Source organism: Tiliqua scincoides, chromosome 1 (genome assembly GCF_035046505.1).
Source record: "Tiliqua scincoides isolate rTilSci1 chromosome 1, rTilSci1.hap2, whole genome shotgun sequence".
NCBI classification, from domain to species: domain Eukaryota; kingdom Metazoa; phylum Chordata; class Lepidosauria; order Squamata; family Scincidae; genus Tiliqua; species Tiliqua scincoides.
Window position 1 is genome coordinate 235,131,261 of NC_089821.1, and position 19,366 is coordinate 235,150,626.

Below are 19,366 nucleotides of genomic sequence, written 5' to 3' on the forward strand. Positions count from 1 at the left end.
CCCAGTGGAGACTAGGAGAACGTTTCCGGGCGGCTTCTGGAAGCAGCAGAGAGTTGATGCCCTGATGAGCTACAGTCCGTTGCAACCCTCTGCACTGACCTTAGTGGGGGGGTTGAGCTTCAGATTAAATTCCATTGGCACCCATGTGACATTTAGTGGTCTCATTGGTTTCAGTGGAGCTGATGGCACCCTGTGTGCATTTACTTGCAAGTAAACCACTTTGCAGCAGGGACATGCAGTGGGTGGGGAGGCAGAGCTGCTGCCCTGTGAGGTGTGCAAGCACTCACAACCCACCCATGTGGTAGTGGGTGGGGAGGCAGGTGAGGCAGAGCCGCCCCACTGGAGTCCTTCAAAGAGCATTGCCACCATGTGAGGCACTCAAGCACCCACAGCCCACACACTCCTGCAACGGTGTTTGCATGTTGCATCTGGCCTCCCAACCTAGAATTAACTGGCAGTGATCTCATTGGCAGTGATACTTTGAGTAGGTGGACCATACGAAGTGGTACAGTGGAGGACAAACACTGATCTACAGCTTATTTACAGCTTATGCTGTATTTTTTATTCCTGGGTACTAAAGTGCTGCTGGATCATGCTTGCTTAGAAAGTGGCTTTATCACACTCAGCAAGGGCTTTCACTAAAATCCGTGATAATTAGAGGCAGTCTACCTTTTGACTGCTGGATTCTAGGCACAAAAAGCTGGGGATGGTGGTGGATTACTCACAACATTTAGATGGTCACTGTTGAAAGCAACATGACTACATCAGTGGTCCTCAACTTCTCAAGAGACGGAACACACCTCAAAGCCCCAACCAGCACTACTGGACCCAACTTAAAAATCCCAGTGCACATGACCATGGTTCCTTTTCCCACCCGGGGTGGCCAATCATCTTGTGCTACTGTTGTTCTGTTCCTTCCCCCCTTCAAAGCCAATCAGAAGGATAGGAGCAGTAGATAACTCCATGGTAACAGTGTGCACTCAGGGTTGAAAGGCAAGAAAGAGGGAGTAAGGTAAGGCCAAGTGGAGTGAGGTAGGAGGGGAAAGCATGTGGGTGGATGGGAAAGGCCCCAGAATTATGGAGGGCTTGGCCAAAACCATTCCTTGAAAGCCAAAGTCATCTAGCACCCTTGCCTGGCCATTGTTCAAACTCAAAGCAAGATGGTGGCAGCAGCACTGCCATGACCCACCTGAGGCTGGGTCACAACCCACTTGTTGGAAACCTCTGAACTAAATGAACCCTTGCTACAGTCCTGCAAGGTGGTTTCTTGTTCTTATTTGCAGTTCGAGTTGGATAGACTTGCACTTGGAAAATCTGGTTCATAAGTTTTCCTTGGTCATGACAGAATGGGTGGGGAGCTGCCTTGGCTCACCAGTCTGTACCATGAGTATAATAATGGCTTAACTCACAGAATTGTGAGAGATAAAATCAGGTATGAATTGTGCAGCTCTTTGCATAGTTAATTTATATAAGTCGTTGGTACTGAAAGAAACATAAGAAGTGCTTTAAGCGTGTGAAGTTGAAATGGGACCTTTTATGAAGTATACAATGAGCCACCAAAGCATACAAGTAAGCCGCCAAAGGCCCTGATCATGGTGTGAAAAATTTGGCTCTTGGCTCTTGCCAACGTTATATAAAGTTGAATTTAATATTTTAGTGTTTGTATTTGTTTTACTTTATATGGATTCAGTCATGCTAATGTTACTTGGTATAAGTAGGGGTTCTTAGCAAAGTGTAAACAGTGCTTTCAACAAATAGGGCTGGACCAAGGGTTCAGATATCTCTTCAGGAGGATAGAAAAGGGAGGAGAATAGAACTCAATCCGACCTGGGTGGCTTGCTCTTGAAATGCACACAACACAAAAGAAGGAGAGTGTCATGATTGATCACCCCGCCCCTCAAAACACCCAATTTAAAGGCAATTGTTGTCCTAACAACCTTGCTGTTGTATGCAACGGAGGAGGCAAACATGACTGAGACATCGTTTGTCGAAGAAATAGAAAAAGCACTGGAAAAATCCAAAGGCCTTAACATCAAGGAGCTGCTCTTTTCCTATCAGGGGACCTTCTACCCAGCCACAGTGTGCAGTGCAGAAACCTTCCAAGCCCTGGAGAATTTTGAAGCCAGGAAAGACGATGTGGTGTTGGTGTCTTATCCGAAATGTGGTGAATACAATCTTAAGGGCTTTCTTTCTTTCCTTCTTGTACAGCTATGGTGGCATGAGAAAAATAGCAAAGTGATGTTTTTGATGCTGTATGGAGTGAAGATATAAAATAGCATCACCAAAGTGGCTCACAACATGTTCATTATACTTTTTTGTCCTACCTTTTGATCAAAACTGTCCTTGGGGTTGCTTACAATAATAGTTGAAAACAACGCAGAAATCCCTTAGTCCTCTAGCTAATGACTTCACTAGTTTCTCCTGTCCTTTGCCATGGTGTTCATCTTGGGAGGGAGGGGATGCAACTTCCCAGGACCTCCTGTGAGCAATGGCAAGGGCCAGAGGATGCCCCTGTTTATTTCTCCAGTTGTTTTTGCCATCACTTCCTTGTCTCAGCTTGCTTGCATGCTCTCTCCTCCATTTGTATGTTCTGATGTCCTCCCTCACTTGCCTGTTCACAGTAGCTAAAATTTGATGCGTATGAACTGGGCAAACTGTAGTTACCACAAGAAACCATAGTTTGCTTCCCAAATCAAATTGGAAACTGTTGTTTGAAGAGAGTTTCCAAGTGTGGTTTGGAGTCAAGCTATGCAGTAACCACAGTTTGCCTGATTCAGATGTCACAGCAAACTATGGTTACTACAAATTCAGGGAGGAAATTGGATCACACAAATGACAGAGGGAGGGAAGCAGAAAGTTGATTGTCCATTATTTAAAAAGTGAACATATATTTGGAGTAAAAGATCCTACCAAGTCGATATTTATAATTCAAAAACTTTAGAGAGTGATGGCGCAATCCTAGGCATGCTTACTCAGAAGTAACTATATTCAATGGGTCTTAGGGATGTGTATATTTTTGCATCCTAAATAGATTTTTGTTTCTGTTTATTTTTTGTTGAGGCGGACAAATACAGTACTGAACTTGTACATTCAAACTTGTCATAACTGGTCAAAACTACACTTCAATTTGCTTTAATTGTGAGAAATGAGGCACCTGTAGCTGTGGTTAAATTCAGTGGAGTAGAGGAAAAAATCCCTTGCAAATGTGATTGGCTCTGGCCCCTTAGCTCTAGGTCCTTCAGTATTACTCAGTATTAAATTATATAATAAGCAAAAGGCTTTGAGCATGTACAGAATAGCTTCTTATGATACAATTAAATAAAATTGGTTTCATCCTAAGGCAAGTGGTAGGACTTCTATGCAAGCCTAATTCTAAATAAAAATGCACAGTTTTCACATCCTGCACCAGCCTATTTGGAATATACAGTAGTTCAAAGACAAATTGGCAAAGATTTTTTTTCTTTTCAGATCATTTAAGCCATTTTGAATAGTATTTTGCAGAGGAGGATGGAGCAACCTCCATTTCTATTGCTAATCTAGTGTAATAAAAACACCCTGGTTCTTCAGTGTATTTGGGAACAGCCATATGTACATGGAGCTTCCATAAGAGCAAACGTTTTCCCATTAGTTCAATGTTGTGTCCTGCTTGTGCATCCCCATTGCATTTATGGAGCTGTCCTTTCTGAGCCATCTAATTCAGTTACTTACTAGAGCAGAATTCCCTGTGCTTAACATCTATGTTAACAAGCTCAATCCACACTAGTTGATGCTATGAAGGATAGGTTATGAGTCGGCAGACTAGAGTGGGTCTGGAGAGGCTCTTGTACAAAATTTCCATCTCGCCTTATCAAGATGCAAATTACTTTGCAAACACTGAGGAAATGTGTGAAAGAAGCTGCTGTTTTCAGTAAGGATATATGATCAATTGAAGATTTTTCTTGTTTGTTTCAGGTATTAATTGGATCATTCAGATTGCAAATGATCTGATTGCTACAACTTTGAAAACAAAGCAGGAGAGCACAGAACTACCATTCATTGAATGTGGGGATCCTGAAAAGTATCAGGTTAGTATGCTGCAAAACCCAACAGAAAAACTTTTGTAAGAAGTATTTGTCTTTTGTCACAAGTTGTTCACGTGAGACCCCTAGCTATTCCATATTCCATTTTTAAATTAGTGGGAACAGACTCAGAGTCATCTGTACATGTCAACAGAGTAGATCACTGTCATACATGTGTGACTCATTCATTTTATATTTATTTTCATTTGGAAAAAAGAGGATGAAGCAGTTCCCATCCCCGAGAATTGTGGCCACACACCTCCATTATGACAATCTTCCCAAGTCCATCTTCAGAAATAAAGCCAAGGTAAGTTGGCTTCCGTGACATCATATAACATTCACTTAGATCATGTGATAATCTTCGCTTATATAATTTGTCAGATGTTTACTGAAGCAATTAATAGCTTAGGAGCAACAAGCAGCATGGCTCATGTATTGCCATATTTTTGGCACAGAATATTGGTGATAATAACACAGGTAGAGATTAAGTGGGAAGGGAACTCCAGGCAAGGGGCCAGGTTAGCCATGTTCTGTAAAAAGGAAAAACCTAGATTTCCTCCTAGGGGAACATACCTTAGAAATCAGGGATTTCCTTTGGCATGTATTTAAACCATATACATGTTTTATAATACCAAATGAATGTTTCCTGTTTTTGCATGTAGACTAGAAGTACTGTATATGCTAGGAACACAATACAGTATAATAATAATAATAATAACAACAACAACAACAGGTATTTATATACTGCCTTTCTTGGTCTTTATTCAAGACTTTATTCAAGGCGGTTTACATAGGCAGGCTTTATTAAATCCCTATTAAATAGGGATTTTTACAATTTTAAAGAAGGTTCTTTCTTTCAAGAACAACTACATTCAAGGTGTTTCATTCCGATCTGGCTTCACATTCTGGCCTCCATCCTCCCACGCTCAGAGCAGATGGAATTGCTCGGCTTCAGCTTGTCAGCTGCTCCAAGGTCGCACGGTGCCGGTGGCCTCGAACTGGCGACCTTGTGGATGTTATCTTCAGGCAGACGGAGGCTCTACCCTCTAGACCAGACCTCCTGCCCAAGAAAATGCAGACCTCCTGCCCAGACCTCCTGTATAAGAAAATGCAGTTGGGGGATCATCATGTGCACACACTGGAGCTCTCATGCCTACAAGCTATCACAAGATGGGGGAGGGGGCATGTAAGACATCATAAACTGCTCATGAGGAGTGCCTGATATTGTTCTCCTTTGGACTTAAGCTAGGCCATTATTTCAACTTGCCCTTTCTCAAACAAAAGGATCCACCACCTCTAGCCGCAGTTTATAAACTATGCTATAAAATATTTATTGTTGGACTGTGAAGTGGGGCTTCTTGATCATTGTTTTTTTTTCCTGAGAGAAAGTTGAACATTGCTTTCTGTTTTCTCACGTCAGATACTGGTGTTGTTTCGAAATCCAAAAGATACAGCTGCATCATTTTTCCAGTTTCACAACAATGCTCCAAGCATTCCCAGCTACAACTCCTGGGAAGAGTTCTTTTCAGAATTTATGAGTGGGCAAGGTATGCTTTATTCCTTTTGAATGGATCTAGGATGTTCATCCTCTTGGGAAACAATGTACTTGGCTAAGTTGCAGCTCTGTCAATCAGATCTGAGGTTTGCTGTCAGTAATGTACGTAGGGAGAGAGCTTATGTTTGACTAGCAACTACTAGCACTTTGAGTGATAAGAAAATTGGAATCCTAGCGATGGAGGTACATTCAGTGGAGACATCAAGCTGCCTTATATTGAGTAAAATTATCAGTCCAAGGAGCTTGGTATTGTATGCCTAGACTGGAAGTGGCTTTCCAGGGTTTTAGATAGAACTCTTTCTCCTTCCTGAAGATACTTTTGATTGAAACAGCTGGGACCTTTTGCATGCAAAGGGGCCATTTAGTAGTGACCTTTGGCCCCTCCTCTATATCTACATTTTCTCCTAGCATTGGGCTTTGATTAGTGAGGCCAGACTGGAAAGAGTCAATTGTTTTTAAGAGAGTTGTAAATGGTATGGTAGAAGCACAGGGCCAGCTGTAGGAGCCGCGGGGTCCAGTTGAAAGCATTTTGCTGGACTCCAGGTTCACAGACAAGGTCTGTAGAATCTCAGAGATATAAATAAAATTTATTGTTGATTTTTTTTTAACTCTATGGTAGAATGGAAAGCAATCAAAATGTGTGCTTAAAAAGTGCATGTGATGGTGAGTTAATGGAACATTGGATTTAAGCACATTTTAATATAAAATTGCATACATGTCAGCCTACAAATAAACAAAATTAACCTTTGAAAAATAGTTACAAAACCATTTGTTTTAGTGACTATGAAATTATTTCATAAAAATATTAATGCAAGGCAATAGTGCAAGGTCCAATTGGGAGCAATTGTCCAATTGGTTTAAAACTGGCTCAGGAGAGGCAACTCTAGGTTTGTTGTAGATTTTTTAAAAATCTGTTGATTTCAACCCACCTTACGGTGAAATAGATTTTGAAGTTTTCTGAAGCAATACGCAAACCAGAGCTATGAATTCTATTTATCGAATGTGTTAATAGAATGAGTGCAAACATACTGCCTTCAGTGCTGAGAAAAATCTCCAGCCCAAGATTAAGAAAGTTAAGAAGTATTTTCTTCAAGGGTCGACTCCATTCAGTTGGAGACAAAACTAGCAAGTCTCTTGGTGATACCTCCCTAAGAATAATCATCCTCTCTCTGCCCTTGTGCTTGTGATTCCTATGACTGTTTAAAGGTACATTGGGAAGCCAATGAAAACGTTTTTAAAGTAGCCCGTTAAGTCTTTGGCAGCTTCCACTTGTAAGGTCATTTTGATGTGTCATCTTTATCTGTTCTGCAGTTGCCTGGGGATCCTATTTTGACCATGCCGTTGCCTGGAACAAACATATAGATGATGAAAACGTTCTGATTATGACATATGAAGAACTAAAAGAGGTGGGCTTCTTTTTCTTCAAGGCTGATCTTTCCATCCACTAAAGAGCCTGCTATCTAACTCATATGGGTTTTGTAGGATCAGGATATAGAGCTTTATTTGAGGGAGGGTTCATCCAAGGATCAGCTTCTCAACTTATTCTGAATGCTGGGGGAGAGTCTGGAATGTCTGAGAGAGGGGGGGGGGAGAGAGAGAGAGTCTGTGAGCATTTGTAGACCAGAGCAGAGCAGATTGTATTTCTTTCACCAGTGAGTATAGCCTTGCACACCTGACACTAGGATACATCATAACCTTCCTTTATTTGGCATCTGAAGGACATGGATATTGTGGTTCTATTTGGAAAGAGCTCAGTATCGGGGCTATTCTCTTTGAAAACAGTTTTATTTATGAGATCAGTCCAATATTTTATAAAGTCTTCATGTCTTTTTAGAGGCAAATAGTCCAGCATTTTCTCCTCTGTCTTGTCTTCTCTGTCTGATGACTGTCTGAGTCAGCCTTGATGCTGAGCCTTGACAGACTGTATACTCAAAATCTAATATTGGCACAGAGAATCCACTGGTCTAGTGTACCACTGGAAGAACTCTTCTTTCTGTGTTGAAGAAGTTGTTACAATCTTTTAGGACTTGCCTGCTGGAGTGAAAAAAATAGCTGACTACTTTGGTTTTGTGGCTACTGCGGAACAAATACAATCTATTGCAAACCGGGCCATCTTCCAAGCAGTGAGGGGCAAATCTCAGGAGACACATGGAGCAGCTGGTCCGCTTCTCTTTCGGAAAGGTAAAATCTTATTTTGGAATAAGATGGTTTGGCTTTACTGTTCCCATTTTTTTTTCTTGATAGGAGGGTTCAGAGGAGAAAGTGATGAGCCGTCATTATGTTCTCCATTTTCTTGTGACTATCTGCTTTCTGTTGCTTTCAACGGAACTTAACTTATAATCAGATTGTGGCTGTGGCCCTCCCACCCCCATATTCCATCTTAAAAAACAAACCTGAAAGAGGAAGTAATGTGTTTGGGGTCATGCCTAGTTTGTCTCCAAGCAAATCACACCTTGGAGGAACAACCATTTTTGTTAGTTTCTGTCCATCTAAATTAGATTATGCTAAATTATGCTATTCCTAAAGTAATATTTCATGGACAGCATTTTACACTAATGATAGCGCTTTTTAATCAATCTAAATTATTTTAATTTTTCTTTAAAAGGGGAATAAGAGGCCAAGATGAAATACTTCATGGGTTGTAACCTCAGGTGTGTGAACAGTAGGAAACTTCCACAGGCTAATTTTCCCACACAGCAGTCCTCTGCACTCTTGAAAATCTGCTCCTGAGGGTTGGGGAACTTTCTGGGACAGAACTGAATGAGATGCAGAGGGCAGTGCTATGGGGAGATTGGGGGGAAATCATCACATCTTGCACAAACAGAAGTTCCTTCCACAAGCACAAAAGACTCTTCAGATGTAACCCCACTTTCTCAAAGTGTTTTCAACAGGACTTATAACAATGCCAAAATTGGTCAATAGCTTCAAGGGCATTAGGTCTCTTTTAAGTAACACACACACACACACACACACACACACACACACAAAATGAGGCATAAAGAGAGATTTTCTCAGGGCCCAATCCTATCCTCCCCCAATGCAGCTGTGCAACACTGTATTGAGTGCACTGTATTGAGTGCAGGGGGGGGGGGAGACCAGGAGGCTTTGGAGGGGAAAGGAGGATTATTTTTCCTTACCCCTTCATAAGCTTCCTGCTCCTCAGTAGGTCTCCTTGGACTTGCACCAGCTCTGTAGCTGGTGCATGTCTGAGGAGAAGAAAGGGGCAAGGAAGCAACTAAAAGGGGAGATAGGATCTGGTGCGTGCCATCACTGCCAGATCCATCACCTCCCACAGCCTCCCTGCCCCCATTCCTTCCCTTCCCCATCCAGTTTCTCTCCCTCCCCATCCCTCCTCACTCACACTCCCTCCCCACCCACCCTTGCTGCAGCCTTACCTGCTGTGGCGGGCTCAGTGGGAATTGATGGGAATTGGTGACGACTGCAGAGCACCGCCCTGAGCATTCTGTGACAGTGGAAGTGCCTTCAGCTGTCGCAACACACAGGCCAGCATCCCAATCCTGGGTAGATTGGGCTGTCAGTCACTTGCACAAGTGATCATGGTGGTCTCACACAAGACCAACTGCAAGCAAGTCACACAGATTTGCAGAGAAAAGATCCTTCTCCAGTTCCCAACCCAAGCAATAAGGTTGTGATCCTAAATGCACTTACCAGACAGCAACTTCCACTGAACTGAAAGTAATTTGCTTCTACAGTAACAGGTTTAGACTTATGCTCCACTTGCATCTTTTTGTGTCCATTTATCATCAAATCAGGAAGCAAATGAATTGTTCTCAATGACCAGATCTTTCTTATATTTATTATTTTTGTTTGTTGGAACATCTGCCTTCCTTTCCTTTTTGTTCCAGGCGTAGTAGGAGATTGGAAGAGCCTTTTCAGTGAGGCACAAAGCCAGAAAATTGATGCTAAATTCAAAGAGAGTTTAGCAGGAAGTAAGCTGGAAGCAAAGCTGAAGTATGATGTGTACTGCAAAGCCTGAAAGTGTCTCCTGTGAAAACTCTGGTATTCGTAAACACTTTTTTGTTTCATGTCATGCACTCCAGAAACACTGAAAGCAGAACAAAACACTTCTCTGCAACAGTTTTCAGATAATGTGATACACTTCAATGTCAGATTTCTAGGACACATTTTTACTAAACTGGGGTTTGCCACACACTTTAATTGAACATAGAGCAGCCTGAGATGCTAGAGGTGATCCTTCCCTATGATGTTCTGAGAAGTAGAGGAAGGCAGCATGGGCACAGGATTGTCAACCCAGAGAACTTGCCTGTCCCTTTAACATATCCGAAGTGGTGTCAGATGGTGCCACTGCCATGTCTCCCATCCCTCTCATCCATTGGCTCCTTTCCCCAACTTTCCTCCCTCACCTGCTTCAGGGTAAGACCACAGCCCTGCTTGTTACTGCAGGAAGAGGGTGCAAAATTGGTGGCGGGAGGGGGCAGGAGGTACAGCTTCCCCTACTTCCTGGGACTTTTAAAAGGGAAAGGCAGGGTCTCTGGGTTGATACCTGGCAATCTCAAACAAGTTACCTCAAGAAAGATCCTCATTTCTTTCTTTTACAAAGCATGGGGGTATCACAGCAAACTGCATGGTGTGAAGATGTCACAGCGTTTTTAAAAAGTGGGAGTTGGACTTCTTTTGGAACTTGAACATTAGGTACTGAGCAATGCTATTTGGAGTACTGTACCTCCCTTAAGTCCCAGTCTAAACAGGTCTTACACTGCTGGAACGAATATTACAGCAGTGTAAGGTTCTTTATGGCTGTCACAAAAGGCAACTTGCCGTATCGTGGAGCCTGGTTGGCACTGCAAGCAGTGAGCATATCCTCCAGTAAGTTAGCAAAGGAGGTGGGCGGGAGACAGGGAGGGGAATGGGTCAGGGAGGGGGTAGAAGGGGACAGGATCAATGGCAGCAATGCCAATATCCTATCCACCTTCCAGGCCTCGACCCACCTTCTCAGGTCCACTCGGACATGCGCCAGCTATATCGTTGGCACAGGTCTTAGTAGACCCATTATGGTGCTGGAGCATTCCCAGAAGGAGAACTTCGAGATCAGAAACTCCCCTGTGGGTTATAGCACATGCCTCATTGGCCTGGCTGCATCACTCTGCTGGGAGTTACATAGGATGGAATGATACTTACTTTGAGCAACTAACCTTTTGTGGGAAAGGAGTATGGCATTTCTAATGGCTAAAAAATAAGAACATAAGAACAGCCCCACTGGATCAGGCCATAGGCCCATCTAGTCCAGCTTCCTGTATCAGCGGCCCACCAAATGCCCCAGGGAGCACACCAGATAACAAGAGACCTGCATCCTGGTGCCCTCCCTTGCATCTGGCATAGCCCATTTCTAAAATCAGGAGGTTGCACATACACATCATGGCTTGTACCCCGTAATGGATTTTTCCTCCAGAAACTTGTCCAATCCCCTTTTAAAGGCATCCAGGCCAGATGCCATCACCACATCCTGTGGCAAGGAGTTCCACAGACCAACCACATGCTGAGTAAAGAAATTTTTTTTTGTCTGTCCTCACTCTCCCAACACACAATTTTAGTGGATGTCCCCTGGGTCTGGTGTTATGTGAGAGTGTAAAGAGCATCTCTCTATCCACTTTACCCTTCCCATGCATAATTTTGTATGTCTCAATCACGTCCCCCCTCAGGCGTCTCTTTTCTAGGCTGAAGAGGCCCAAACGCCGTAGCCTTTCCTCATAAGAAAGGTGCCCTAGCCCAGCAATCATCTTAGTCGCTCTCTTTTGCACCTTTTCCATTTCCACTTTGTCTTTTTTGAGATGCGGCGACCAGAACTGGACGCAATACTCCAAGTGTGACCTTACCATCAATTTGTACAATGGCATTATAATATTAGCCGTTTTGTTCTCAATACCTTTTCTAATGATCCCAAGCATAGAATTAGCCTTCTTTACTGCTGCCACACATTGGGTTGACACTTTCATCGACCTGTCCACCACCACCCCAGTATTCAGCAGGTGAAGTGTTTCCCAACCTGCAAATATGGAAATGGGGGAATGCATCATATCATGTTAAAGCAGTGGTTCTCAAACTCTCTGGGAGTGTTTGAGAGCCACTAAGTCTTTGAGGGGGAGTGGGGAAGGCAGCGGGGGTGGGGGGGAGGCAGTGACACGATCCTCAGGATTGTGTTGCTCAGGGGGCTCCACGGGCTGGCATGCACTTATCAGTCCCTGCAGCAGTGTCCTGGGGGTGCGGGGAGCCCTGTGTGAGCGTCTGCAGTGCTGCCCAGTCTTCTAAAAGTGAAAGTGGAGCGATCGTGCTCCACTTCTGGTTTTGCGGAGGTGGAGTGTGATTGCTGCACTTTCACTTTCTGGAGGCTGGGGAGCCCTGCAGATGCTCGCACAGGGCTCCCTGCACCCCCAGGACACTACTACAGAAACTGGTAAGTGCATGCCAATCCCTGCAGCTCCCAGAGTGATGCATTCCTGGGGATCACGTCACTGCCTTCCCCCTGCCCGCCCCTTAAGGGGGCAGAGTCTAGGGTCCTCAGGCTGGGGTGTTGCTACGCCCTAGTTTGAGAAGCCCTGTGTTAAAGGTACAAGGAGCCAGCCAGAAATAAAGTTGGCAACTTTGAACTTATGTTGTGATATAATAAGGTAAACAGAATCCAGGAGGCTGAGGCTCTGTCCTGAAATAAACACATATTTAATTTTCAATTTATGATAGCATTGGAAGACTTATTCTCTAGTTTGGCCAAATTAATCAACTCAACCTTCCATAACCAATAATTTGGATTCATTGCACTTTTATGTTTTCTGATTTGGGACAATTCTAATCCTGATAATTTAACTTTTATTCACATAAATAAACCTTTCTCACATGGGTAGGATAACTGAACTCCAATCAAAAACTTTAAAGTGCAATCCTAGGCAAGTCTACTCAGAAGTAAATCCCAATGCATTCCATTAGGCTTATTCCCAGGAAAGGGTCTATAGCAGTGATTGTCAATCTTTTTCATCTCATGGCACACTGACAAGGCACAAAAATTGTCAAGGCACACCACCAGTTTTCTGACAATTGACAAGGCACATCACACTGACAGCAGGGGCTCACATCTCCCAGTGGCCCTATTAATAATCCTCCCCCAAACTCCTATGGCACACCTGCAGACCATCCGTGGCACACCAGTTTCCCATGGCACAGTGGTTGAAAATGGCTCGTCTATAAGATTGCAATCTTAGAAAATCGTAGTATTACAAAGGCTTGTTTACCCTTTTTTCACAACCAAGCAGTATGCTGTATACAGTCTGAGTAGAAAATGGTAGAGGAAATAGATACTGAAATTATTCAGCACTGACAAACTAATCTCAAATGTATTCAGAACAGCAAGTTTTCATCAACAGCAAGATGACTTTTCACTTTCAACAGTTTTCAAAAAGATAATCAGTAGACTTTGGGTGTGTATTACTTTGAACTGTACATTAAAATAAAGCTTAACTTTTTGTCATTTCTGTAAATTTTGTAAGGGTTACATTTTCTATCAATTGCTGGAGGACTGTAAAAGCAAAGTATATTGAAGTTCAAAGATCTCTGCCCTGTAATACCATAGCGGACACCAGACATCTCCTACAATAGGATCAGGTCTTCCAGGAAATGAGACCGACACTGCTACTGGGCAGAGCTTTCCAGTCCCAAGAGTCAGGGGAAGCTGCTTATCTAGAGGGGTGAGATGGATCCATAATGGAAAGGCCAAGCCAAAGTCTGTTCCAGAAAAGGAAGTAAAGCAGGGCAGAGAGCAGGATGTCGTGAACCTGGTGGGAAAGGTTCACAGGGAGAGGTCGGGTAGGGCCAGGGAGCAAGGCAGGAGGAAGGCAACTGCTAAAAGTCTGTGAGCTTCATACAACACTTGCTTTCTTGCAGAATTTTTGTGTAGAAGCCTGCCAACAAAGATCCAGTCAAAGTTTGTATCAATGCTTTCGTGGAATCTGAAGGACAAACACACAAGTAGGATTGTCAGCCATCTTGTCCCAGCAGGGCTGTTGTGTAAATGTTGCAAATCATCCAACAGACAACCAAGTAACTGGGGCTGTGGAGGTCTGGCTGCACCAGTTGGTTCACTGTCTGCCATGCAATTTGCAAGTCCACATGGACCTGCCTGGAACAGGCAAGTCTGTGACCTTGCCAGGTAACAGCTGGGCTCAGCATTTGGTTTATCTTGGGGTCCACACAATGTCCTCATCTCTGGGATGGTTGTTAGAGGGGAGGGAGTGAGGAGAAAGACAGAAAGAATAACAAGGAATAGACAGTAGCCTCGCTAACACACTGTCCCTTTCTTGGGTTGTGTCCTCGATTTGTGAGGGAAAGTGGTACCTGTTGGGGGCATGAACACAGTAGCTTGGAACATTACCTTTCCTTTCCAGGTGGCTGCAGTGGCTGTTTGAAGGGAAATGCTGTTCAGCCCCCTCTGGCAGTGCTGCAAAACAAGAAGGGTTCATGTGAATGTTTGGCCAGCATGTGGAGTCTGAAGAGTTCCTAGAGGGAGAACGGACACTCTTTGCTCTTGGTCATGGGGTTGGGAGGGTGACTGGGTGACTCTGTGGCAGGGAATCCTTGGGAGATGCTGAAGAAACTACCAGGGGACCAAAGTTCCCCAAAGTTCCCATCCTTAGGATTTGTATGTATGCTTGAGGTGTGCACAGCATGGATATGTTCTTCATCCACATAATCACAGCTACATTCAAGAATAGGTCAACCGGTGTCAACGAGCTAGATGGGCCCTGAAAGGTAAAACAAGAGTACCAGATATCAGTTTCATTCCTGTTTTGTGGCCTTTGCCAAATATTTTCTGGGCATTATATGACTGTAATGCTTTACAGAACTGTTCCTTTTTCTGACTTCCTGCCAATGAAGGTGTGAATGTGCAGGGTGTGCTAACTCTGCTGCTCTGATTGTTTTACATTCCATTTGGCAGGAGGTTTTACTTTTCGTCTCTACCTGGAAAACCTTTGCCTAGCTCATAGGTAGGGAAAGCTAGAGTACACATCAGTGAGATGATCACCCATTGGACACTGCCATTTGTGAGGTTTGTCAATATCTGGCTAAATGGAGCAGGACGACATTATGGTTGGGTATGGAGAAGTAGCCTCTCCTACTACTGTAATGTTTCTGCCTGAATGTGGTGACTTCCAGTTGTGAAAAAAGCTTAAATCTCTGTGTATTTATGGTTTCTTATCTCTGTGTAATATTTTTAAACACTTACAGTCCAATGGTCCCACTCAGTGCTGATTGGACAAGAAACAGACTTTGCAGGGTAAATGCTTGACCTTCAAGAAGAAAGTTGGGCAACAAGGAGGAAGTTTTTTTTTTTTTTTTAAACATTGCGCAAAAAAATGCCTGGGGGACTGTCTCCAGTGCCAATCCCCATTACAGATTGCTGGTCCAATCATGTCTGTGATTCACTCTTTATGATAGCAACAGCCACAACGAAATAGGGAAAATAGATTAACAATAGGAATGGTCAAGAGAAAAAGTGGGATGTCATTTCTGAAAACATGGACCAACAGTAAATCTTCCCTGTAAGAAAGATGGTGACTACCATAAGCCTGTAGTATCAATGAACTAACCCATGAACGGAGAGAATTATGACACTGGATGTTAATAAAATGAAATGGAATCAAAACTGGTAAGGTGACTGAATTCATTTTCTCATTTACAAAATGCATAGAGTTCAAATGGCAACATTTCCCCATATTTTAATGGGAAATATAATTAATGTTTGATTACACTAAGAGGAACATAAAAGTACAAGGCACAGATGACAGCAAATAAATTCGGAGGGCAGCCTGGCAATTAGAACAGAAGCCAAATGGATTTATAATGAAGGGGCGACTTGAAATACAGTTGTACCTAGGATCCGCCCGCAGCAATTATCTGCAATTCAGTTTCCTTTAATGATGGTGCTTTGGCGAGAACACCCAATACCTTGCAACAAATTTATGATTCAAAAGACTTCATGATTTCAGGCCCACCTTTATTTCAACTCCCACCTAGACAGAAGTCCACCTTTATTGTAGCGTTGTCGTTGTCGTGGTTGCCCATTGTGGAGTGTTGCAGTTAAAATCATTTTATGATTACTTGCGGGTGCTAATAGTCTCAGAATCGGCATTTGAAAGAGGAGGAGAATTAGTACACGGAGGAAGAATTGGAAGCACATTATAGCAGGCATAAAATATTGGAGTGCGTTACCAAAGTACTTAGACAGCATGTTTAAGTTATGGAGACCATTTTCAGAATGATGAACATAATTGCCGTTAAGTGGTGCTACCACTTCCCTGCATTAGCAAAATCTGGTAATTTTTAGGCAATGGGGGTCTGCAAAGATTAAGTAATATAAATGTTTGCTACACTGAAAGTGATACTCCATTCTCATACCCGACAGAGACTGCTCCATGTGAAAAGTGGTACACTTCAGTGTTTGAACAGAGAATATTTCAATGAGCCTCAAAATGAAAATGTTCAAAGTATAGGTTGTAGTTCTAAATACACCTGCAGATCCCTAGTGTGTCATCAGGGGGAGGGCTTTGTGCTGCTGCATCGACCAATATAGCTATAGCTAGAGTTGCCAACTGGCCAGGGCCTTCCTCTTGTGACCAGGAAAATTGTGTTCCAACAGCGGACCAGTACAGAGTCTGAAAGATCCTTTCAGCCACCACTCGTATCTCATCGCTTTGGCTCTTCTCTTGACCCTGCAAATTATTTCCTACCTGTGCTTGCCCTGTCTCCATGGCCCACAGTATTAACATTTAACATTAGCAGCTGTAGGTGCTGCTCTGCTTTCTTTAAGTGGAACAATACCTAAAGCCACATACTAATGGCTTTCTTAAAGGCACATACTGTTGGTTTTAATTTAGGGAATCAGATCTAGTTCCTGGGGAAAGGATGCTGTGCGGATACCAAGGCATGCTGCGCCACCCTTGCTGTTATCTCTGCTTCCTTCCTCTGACCCAAAGTAAGTGTTTAGTGGTGACTTGTGAATGGGTGAAGGGAAAGTGGTGGTGGTAGCAGCTTGGAGTGTTCACTGCCTTCTCTGTGTCCAAGACAAGGGGAGAGGAGGTGACAGTGGAGGGAGAGAGGCTCAGGTACATTCAGGCCCTTTGGAAGCACAAAGCAAGTTGGGGATTGCACGTTTCCTAGGAATATGAGCAATCTTTGACCCAAGTTGGGTGAGTGCTCCTATATACCTAAGATCACTTTGGATCCTCTAGGCTCCCCATTACTCCTGATATTCTTCAACATTCAGCTGCTTTCAGTCCCTCCATGTCTTCCAGCCAACATTTGGGTATGGTCACCCTCCATCTGGGTCTTGATGTAATGCAAGATATGATTGTAGTTCCCTTAGAACATTCATTCTGTAGGGTCAACACAATATCAGATAACTTGTAAACGGGTCAGGAGGATGCTGTGGTCTTGTTTTTCCTTTCTTTCCCTAGACTTTTTTTTTATTAATTGTAATGTATGTAACACTACATTTTTGGTGCATTATTGAATGACTTTTTTTTTTTTTTTGTCACAGGCAGTGTCTCCTGCTCTATGAAACTGGACTATTTGGAGATGATCAGTATGAAATTTTCAGTGTAAGATTTAGGTCTCCTGATGTCCTGTTTACCATTACTTCAAATCTCACTGAATTTTCTCTTACTATTCAGAGAGCTTCTCTAACCAGGTTTGTCACCTGAGTACTGCAATTTAGAGGGTTGACATTTTTAATTAATGCCCCTCCCCTGTTGCAAATTTCCAGTGCAGCCTTTCTTCACAAACGGAAATTCTCATAGCTGATACGTCATGTCAAGAGAAAGGAACAAAACCGACGTTTTCCATCAGTGTCATTCACTGCCAGCATATTAAAAAGCAACAGAACCAAGCAGCAAAAATGAACATGCAAGCCAAGAAATACCTGTCTTGGGCCCTTGCTGCATTTGAAAGTGACACCGTCCTGCTGCACTTTCCCCAGAGTTATTTTTAACACTTGTGTGAGTCATGCTGACCTATTCTGCAAAGTGGTACTCTGTAGATTTGGCTGGACATCCTGATTCCAGATGTAAGACCCCTTGAACTCAATGGGTGGCAGCGAAGCACTATCCCTTAGTCTCAGCCATGCCCCAGTCTGCAAAATGGAAGCAAAAACACTGTCCTACCTTGCAGGACTGTTATAAGGATCATTGTGAGCCTTTGCAGCTTGACATCTTACTACACATTCTATCACATATTTGCCCCTTGCATGTGTCAAAATCCTCCTTAGCATTCGGCAGGCTGCTGTGCTACCATTAGTATGGTTTTGACTTCTAATTCTCTATGATTGGGACCAGCAGATCAGATAGAACCTCTCCCAGTTTGGCAGCTTGTTGCTGGAAGCTCTGTTCCTTCTGCTTTTTGCTGTTTTAATTGACAGCCCAATCTTATCCTTGACTTGTCACGGGTGCAGGCTCTGTTGCATATGATGGCCCATGATGTAAGGGAGAAGTAAGTCAAATACTTCTTTGGGGCAGGAGTCTGGTCTAGAGGGTAGAACCTCCGTTTGTCTGAAGATAACATCCAAAGGTCACCAGTTCGAGGCCGCTGGCACCGTGAACGGCGAGATCTTGAAGCAGCTAGCCTAGCCGAGTTATGCTGAGTTATTCCACCTGCTCTTTGGCCGCTGTCAGCCTGTGTGGGAGGAAACTGGAGGCCAGAATGTGATACCAGATCAGAAAAGATCCATCTGAAATCTTGTGGTTCTTGAAAGACAGAACCTTCTTCAATTGTAAAAATCCCTATTGGGATTTAGTATAGCCTGCCTATGTAAACCGCCTTGAATTAAAGTCTGAAGAGAAATCTGACGGCCAAGAAAGGTGGTATATAAACACCTGTATTATTATTATTATTATTATTATTATTATTATTATTATTATTATTATTATTATTATTATTATTATTATTTATTTATTTATTTATTTATTTATTTATTTATTTATTTATTTACTTGCCTACTCCAGTGCACCATGGTCCCCAATGGGCTTCCTTGGATCTGCCAAATCCTCTACTTCTCAAGGTGCTATAGCTGGAGAGCGAAAGACTGCACTGTCAGATATTTCACTTCTAGAGATCGGAGGGTGAGGTTTGAAGCCTGAAGAAGGGCAAGACTAGCAATGTGCACCATCACTAAGTAGCAGCTAACAAGCTATTCCCTGCCTGTGACTGACCAGCAAAACTGTGGATAGTGGTCTACCAGGGTCACGAAACAGAGACTGTTGTTTGTAAACAGGGACAGTATGACATGGCATACTTTCCAGTGTTGCTTATGCTCATTGGAAAGACTTGGGACAGGTTATGTAACTTGACAGGTGAGTCACAGCTCTGCCCACCCTATTCTCTGCTCCCTCGAGCTGTTGCCATTTTATTCATGGAATGATCGTGACCTGCTGGGTCAGCACCTGAGCCAGACCTCGCTGAAATCACTCAGTGTCTTTGCTTGCAATAATTTGGGCTCAGGCTGAGGCTCAGGCCCCAGGAGAGATGATATTGTTAGCAATGGAGGCGTTCATCCATTCACTCTCCAAAGCAGAGGCACTGTTTTTCATCGTCTCCCTTTGCACTTATTTGCAGTGTCCATCACTCATTTGTTTTGTTTTAGCACCCCAAATTGTGAATTATCTGGCTCTTCTGCTCAAGCAATCATAGGCACGCCTGGTTTAATTAGAGGTTTAATTTCTGCGGCACACAGATT

The 19,366-nt window shown here is 43.3% G+C and overlaps 1 protein-coding gene across 1 annotated transcript; it reads left to right on the forward strand.

Annotated features, from left to right (window-relative positions):
• Positions 1–1,968: 1,968 nt before the first annotated feature.
• On the forward strand, positions 1,969–9,610 carry SULT6B1 (sulfotransferase family 6B member 1). The gene is made up of 7 exons (XM_066611518.1): positions 1,969–2,164; positions 3,952–4,064; positions 4,276–4,365; positions 5,479–5,605; positions 6,925–7,019; positions 7,638–7,794; positions 9,480–9,610. Exons 1-7 carry the CDS (start codon positions 1,969–1,971, stop codon positions 9,608–9,610), a joined length of 909 nt encoding a protein of 302 aa, XP_066467615.1.
• Positions 9,611–19,366: the final 9,756 nt, after the last annotated feature.